This window comes from Bombus bifarius, unplaced genomic scaffold (genome assembly GCF_011952205.1).
Source record: "Bombus bifarius isolate JDL3187 unplaced genomic scaffold, Bbif_JDL3187 scf7180000009599_frag, whole genome shotgun sequence".
Classification (NCBI taxonomy): domain Eukaryota; kingdom Metazoa; phylum Arthropoda; class Insecta; order Hymenoptera; family Apidae; genus Bombus; species Bombus bifarius.
The window spans coordinates 2,678-10,384 of NW_022885222.1; the positions used below are offsets into that span (position 1 = coordinate 2,678).

General features: G+C 37.9%; 1 protein-coding gene across 1 annotated transcript; it reads right to left on the reverse strand.

The window, feature by feature from the left end:
• Positions 1–6,211: 6,211 nt before the first annotated feature.
• On the reverse strand, positions 6,212–7,376 carry LOC117215421 (histone-lysine N-methyltransferase SETMAR-like). Its single transcript, XM_033461805.1, has 2 exons — positions 7,014–7,376; positions 6,212–6,330 (listed from the first exon to the last, which is right to left on the reverse strand). Exons 1-2 carry the CDS (start codon positions 7,374–7,376, stop codon positions 6,307–6,309), a joined length of 387 nt encoding a protein of 128 aa, XP_033317696.1. The 3' UTR covers positions 6,212–6,306.
• Between the last annotated feature and the right edge of the window lie 331 nt (positions 7,377–7,707).

Genomic DNA, 7,707 nt, shown 5'->3' on the forward strand with positions numbered 1-7,707 from the left:
GTTCGTGGCGTCGATTATTTAATCGTAACGGGAACTTACAACTCTCGTTGACGTGCTATCTCGCGATCGCGTCTCTCCGCGAACGATCGAAACGCCTATTTTTTAACGAACGACGTCTCCCACTAGAGACTTTCTCTCGAGAGCGGCTAGCATCCTTTTCTAACCACCGATATACAAATTGACCAATTAGCAGCAATGCCAATTTCCCTTACTTTCTGAACGAAGGTTGTCCTCGACGAATCCGATTTTTCCTCTGCAATATTTTTAAAGCTACACATTTCGAATTTTCAATTATGCCGAAACAATTGCGTGACCCACTCTATATATTCCATACAATAAACTATTTTTTGCGTTTTAAAGTAGTTGAATATTTTATTAAAATACTCTGAGCAATTCTCAGGTTTCTGTGAAAACAAGATAACCCAAATGTAGTTGTGTTTCCTTCAGAATTATGCAGATTTTATTTGAAATATGTGAGGTGTAAGTGACCCCGACGTGATCGAGCTAATGAGATTTCAATTATCGTGATTCTGGGCGCGCTAACGATATGTCAAACAAGAATAAAACAGTTACGACCAGTGAAAAGTCCGCGTGCCTTTGACGATGCCCTAGAAGATAGTGCTATGGTTCTCCTTACTAGAGAGATAGCTCGCGGCGGCGAGCATCGCGGGCGATGAAGAAAAATCTACCGCCCTCCAAGGGTGTCTAGAACCTGAGTACTTAGAGCGAATCGAGGACATAGCGTTGAATCCCCCGGCCACCACAATATGATAAACTCAAGGACGAAACACTTCTCTCTCCTTTTCCTTTATTTGTCGGCTCTACATCCATCCCCCTTGCTTACTCAAGTTGTTGTTTGTCTATATACGATTCAGCAGCTATGGAACCACATATGGGCAAGATGGATTGACAGAAAGGAAGCGGAGGATTTTCGCGACGGAGGATGTAATTGAAGGATGAGCGTTGTAATGAATTGGTTTTGGTTTGTAAATATATTTGTTATGTTCTTGCAGCACTTCTTCTTTGCATTTTCAAGTCCCTTGGACGGCCTTTAGGAGAGAACAAAGACACAAATGATAATTGTAGCTGCTGGCTGTAGATGTCGCTGCTAGGGTACTGCTGTATTTTCTTTTCATTTAAGAATCGTGGAAGAAAAATCGGACTACGGTCGCCGGGATTTAAGAACCCAGATCCCGAACGTTCGTAACTTGAGGCGCTAACCACTGCGCTGTCGTTGTCTGGTATTAGTTAGTGTCGAGTTGTCGTATTTGTGCTGTCGAGTGCCGCCACATATGTATGCATTTATGAATTGAGTGGTTTACGAGTAATTACAATCGATATACATTACAAGTAATTACAATTTATTACAAATGACTCGCTGTGCATATTACTATAACAGTCAGTACTAATTCTATAGATCAGCAGCATTATAACTTTCCAATAAACAACCGAAAATCACGTCGTTGAATAATAAATGCATTCACTGTAGAACGAAATTATTATTACGAATATAAGAGAAACGATTTAAAAACCATGTATTTTTTCATTTAAATTATTTGCATTTGCAAAGGGAGATACAAAATTTTAACAACGTTGCAAATTATAAAGACACAAATTACAGTTTCGTGTTTAAGTTATTGTTCAGAGTTTGTTGGAATGCAACGATATTAATCGCATACAGATGAGGTGATTGATCGAACGGATTCTTTCCTTCGTTGTTCAGCGATATCCTCATTAGCGTGCGTTCGTGAGATGTACCACGGCGGCTAGCACGTGCATGCTCTTTCGAGAATTCGGCGGAAGAAGCGTAGGAATATGGATGGAACATTCCCGATGGGCACGTCGAGAAGCTACTAGAAGGTTCTGCGGCACATGTGACGCCACACAGACACCCACACAGGTCACACTCATTACTGCATAGAGAGTGGGGTTCAAAACCTTTTCAAGGGCCATGGGTCACTAAGCCAGTCAGTCTGTGTCTGTGTCTGTGCCAGTCAGTCAACTGTCTACATTCCAGAACACACACACTTATAATTCCTGTAATAATTGTTTAATAAATATCACATTATATTGTTTCAACACAAACATTGTGTCTTCCACAGATTATTAATCTTAATTCCAAGATTAAATTCTAACAGAGCTTCCTAATAATTATGGTACAATTGGTAAAATGATGATTTTACATGAAAAAAGTAAAAAATATATTAGATAATTGAAATAACGCGATATAAATATAATTGAAATAACATCAGTAAGAACGGATGTTTTAAGCTTTCGATTTTGAGAAAACAGGATATGAATATGTTTAGTTAAAAAGCAATCCGTGTTTATTCGAGCATTCGCGAAGAGACGCGATCGCGAGAAAGCACGTCAACGGGAGTAGTAAATTCCCGTTGCAATTAGATAACCGACGCCACGAACTGATCGATCCCCTGATTTCTGTTACGATAATAGGGGTGGTTCAATGAATTTAACACTGTATTAACAGGTTAATATAGCTTGTATATTTAAAAATAATGAATGTAATAATAAAAACGTCACAAATTATTTAGCGATAAATACAGTTGATATGTTATAGGAATTCGACCCGACTTTGCGATATCTCTCAATGAATTCGTTAGACTAAGCAATTTATAACGTTTGACTCTTCAGAAGGGACCGATTACTCTTCGATCCTTTTCGTTGTCTTCTCTGGAAGACGACCCCCACTACGCTCGGATCACGCCACCGTTCGCGCCTATGATCACGTATACCAGCTTCTTTATGCGGATAAAATAACGCACCGAAGGCGAATAGATGTTTCTGGAACTCGCTGCTTGACGACAACTATGCGTTTATCGCTACTTTGTGTATATCTCGACGGTCATGTAAGACGATCTGTTTGCGACGGTTAGGAACACGGCCTATAGTAAGCCTTGGGGCGTAATAAACGGAGAGAATAGAATAATCTACAGGATTATCAACGGTGAAGTATATAAATATACTAACGACTCAGAAAACATAATTGAAGTGAGTTGCTTAGATATGAAATTATTGTTAATAACTAAAAGAATAATAGTACAAGTTAGATTAGCAGAGAGACAAACGTGATTGTGCAGTGAGTCTAGGAAACAGGATAAAATATAAAACAAATAAAAATGGAATATGCAATACGTCCTATCCAAGAAGATTGGATACCAACTAATGCATAATAAAAGAATGTCCGCAATATTTGGAATTAAGAACAAAATTCTTAAAATAAACAACCACCATCTTTATGAACAGAGAAAATTGATTATTGAGACTAAAGAATTTTATTAAGAAACAACATGACGCTCAGAGCATAATAACTGAAGTTATAATAACCTGAGCACAACTCAAAAACTTAGCTATGACCCTTTTGTAATAACTAACAAACAAACATTTCAAACTTAATTAATTATAAACAAGCTACAGATAATTTGAAGTTAGATATGAACAAGCTTAATAACAAAATTACATAAATAGAATTTTTCTTATTTAAATGCGACAGTTCGTAGTACAAAACAAATTTTGTTCAGGAATAAGGTTTTCTGAAAATTTCCAGCGAAAATTTTTGCAAAAATTTCCTAAAGGAATTATAATCTATGAGATAAATGAAATAAAAATACAAAAACCAACTGATATTAAAAGAAGAATGATTATTTTACAAGATAATATGAAACTGTGTAAGGGATTACATATGTAACATATTGTCCCGATGTACACATATTTGCGAAGCGACTTACTACCCTGTATATTCCAGAAACTTCTTAGTTTGCCCCAGCCTTAGCAATTTGAAACTATTTTATTAAAATTACGAATTTTCCACATTAGATCGAACGCACTTCTAATAGGTACCAAACAGTATATATATATAGCAAGATTTCACATATCTCTAAATTATTCACAGAAAATTAATACGGCACATAAATTAGACTTCGGATTGTAAAAATTAAGAATAAATAACCGATACAGTCTCACAAAAATAGAAGGATAAAGATAGAGATAAGGGATCAAAAACAACAGTTACTTTTCAAATTTGTATGAAAAGCCCTTAAGAAAATAAGTTCCTCCTTAAATTGAAAACAGTTATATGTATAGAAATCAAACTTGCGATAAAAGTAAAAAAGATAGAAAATAAGAAAATTGTATTTGTTTTTATGACTCACTTTTACATGTAGTATAATTTCCACCGCTATTTTAGCATAGAACGCTATTTTCAAACACGAATTGTTCCAACTCGATAGTCCCTTGCTTTACTGTAAACGGAAAATTCTTTCGTGTTCTCAACCAAATTTATCAAATTCCAGCAATGACACATGCTATGTGATTGTCAGTAGAACATGGAGAAAGTTTCCAGTAAAGTTTCGAGCGACTTATCGCCGATTTTCAGGAGACACTGCGACGATATCGCGTGTACAGTGCTTCTATCGGTGTTGATGCGCTTTAATACATAGTGCAAGAGAACACTAATAAGATTTCCCAGTGGGCCTGTAAATCCTTATAGATCACTCAAAAATATATCATATTGTTTGTTTCAACTACTAGCAATTTAAAACGTCGCCTACATATATTTAGAAAGTTAGCAAAGACATATATTTGTTCCTGAGCATGATTTCTATCAGTTGAGCGTTGTAGCAAAATGTCCGATACAATTTAATGTTGAATTTGTCTTTTTTTTAGGCTAGCTTGATTGGATTACAGGTAGATTTAAACGATCCGTGTGTTGCATCTCCAAGGCATCTTCGACTCATCGATACGCAGTGATACCCGGCAAACTTCTAGTGGACAAGCGACGTTGCTTGCAGGCAGTTTATATACATGTTTTGGCATGTGTTGTCGGCAGGCAATGTCTACAGACGCCTGTAGTCTGCCCGTACGCGCCTTAAGTTTCACTGACAGACATTGTCCGCCGATTACTACGACATCTGTCTGTGGACAATAGGCCGTCAGTGTGGAGTTATCTTTACCCGAATAATTTAAGAAATATAAAATAAACTTCAACGAAAAGTTGCTAGCTTCGATATCTTACTAATACAATGTTATCGAAATTGAATAAACCTCGTTACTGTATTTAAAAGGAAATTGCATTTATATTTCAAGTTTATAGAGACAACAACAACAACCAAACAAAGAATCGCAACGAAGAAATAAACGGATACAACAAACAGAACACTGGATCGAAGATAGAACAATAAACAAGATAGAACCAAGAAAACAACAGTAACGAAGAACCGGGGCGCAGAAAAAAGCACGAAGCGTGCGAGCTGGAGAGGAAACCTGTGACCGTCGGTGCAAGCGGTAAGCATACAAAATGGTTGCCGAGCAGGAATAATCGGCTGGAGAGCCAACCTGCTGGGACCGAGCTATATGGTGGCAGGTATCGCGTGGCGCCAGCTAAGCGAGCTGCCGCCCGAAAGGGTAGGTTTAACTTGTCCAATGATCCGCAAGGAGAGGGCAAGTCGCGCGCCGACCATTTATGCGCGCCATTCCCAAGTCGAACGCGAACATCTAAATGCGAAACCAGTATGCGTTTTTACTGCAGGTATGGCGCGGTAGACCAAAAGGGCGGGCCCTCAAACGCACACATTACTTGTACAATTCGAGTGCTGCAGATACGGAAAAGTAATTTATAATTTATCGTAATTTATCGTAATGCGAATTTTGGCGCGTCGTCATAAATAGATTTTTATTTAAAACGAAATTGTTAAATATCCTTTTGTATCAATTCACATAACGTTAATAAATCAATATTAGACATATTACTCATAAATTGTACATATCTTTGTGCATATACGCATAGTTTTCGTGCATATATCAATATTTGTATATTTTATGTGTATAACTTTCATATGCTTTTCGCAAATTTTACATTCATAAACATCTGCAATCTACACGTTACGTTTTTCGTTGTATTTACAAGTACGGACATTAGATATTCTATTACATTCTTTTATTATAATCTTTTGATATATTTATAGTTGTTTAATTATTAGGTCATCCCATAAGTTCGTGCCGTTTTTCGAGAGGTTATATATGTTAAGATCGTTTACATACCTTTCAGTTTCATGAAAAAATGTAATCCCCCTCTCGTTGTACAACTTCTTCCCATTTTTCTGGTAGGTTCCGTCTCGATAAAAGTTCTCTTGTTTTTCTTTAAAATAATTTTCTATGCTATTTTTGAGAGTGTCAATATTTTCAAATTCTTTAGCTACTAAAAAGTGTTGTAATGCTCTGAACAGGTGGTAATCAGATGAGGCAATGTCTGGGGAATATGGGGGATGTGGTAAAATTTTTCAATTAAATTCAGACAATTTTTTTGTAACGCTTTTCGCGACATGCGGTTTAGCATTGTCGTGGTGGAAGATAACGTTGTTCCTGAGGCTGATGGAAGGAGAGTGAGAGAGTGCGTTTCGTCCCGGGACTACCGGTGGACTCGTCAGTAAGGCTATGCCCGGTAGTCCCTGCCTTAGACGTAGAGGGAGTCTCGCTAGGTGCGGTATTTCTATCAATCGCTCGTATATTCAACCCGCTAGCGAGTTAGACAGACAGACTCGTTGTCGTCGTAGCCCTCTAGTGTTGGCGGTTGGTACCCGCGGATCGCCCGGGAGGTGGTGCGCCGCGTTGATGCCTCGACCTGTCGGCGTCCTGTTGATACCGATCCGCCACATTCCTATTCACTAAACCTGGCCGTTTTTCAGCTAGTGCTTCCCTTAATTTTTCTAACTGAGCGCAATATTTGTCTGAATTAATGGTATCACCACTAGATAAAAGTTCAAAATAGAGTATTCCTTTATAATCCCACCATACACACAAAAGAACTTTACGTGGATGTAACCCTGGTTTTGCACAGCCTTCAGGTGGCTGATTTCGTTGGGATCAGCTACGTTTCCGTTCAGGGTTTTCGAAAAGTATCCACTTTTCATCACCAGTTACCAGGGACGTTTAAGGAATGGTTCACGTTTATTACGTGCAATTAATGACATGCACGTTGTCGTTCGTTCAAGATGGTTCCGTTCCGTAAGTTCATGGGGCACCCAAACGTTCAACTTTGACACCATCCCCATTTTTTTTAAACACCTATGAATCGTTGTCTTAGGTATTTTCAGGACATTTGACATCTCTTGAACTGTCAAACTTGGTGATTTTTCAACAAGATCCCGAATTTTATCTCCGTCTGTCTGAGGAGGACGCCCGGAGCGTACCTCCTCTTCTAAACAGAAATTCCCAGCTCTAAAACGTTGGAACCACTTCCTATAGGTGCGAGATGAAAGCGGATTTTCTCCGTAAACAGCACATATGTTTTTCCTGGCAATTGTTACCGAACTTTCTTTCCGAAATTCATATAACATGAGATGTCGAAAATGGATACGCATTTCACTCGTGATTTTTTACTGTTAGAAGTCACTGTGTTCACTATATTACGATCTTATGCCCACGAAGATCTACTCTAGCCTGTTCTCGATCAGCTAAGCTCAAGTGCATTGGTCCCTTATCGCCGTATGTTTAGAAATCGACACATGAAATATATACACAAAAGTGTATAAATATATACACAAAAACTTATGGGATCACCTAATATGTAAACGATTTTGAACTATTTAATTTAATAAAGACCTTAGATCGACGGATTTTAATTGCTGTCACATAATCGTTAATTCATTACTTTTCCTCCAACTGTCACGAATTTTCACAAAGTGTGTGTTT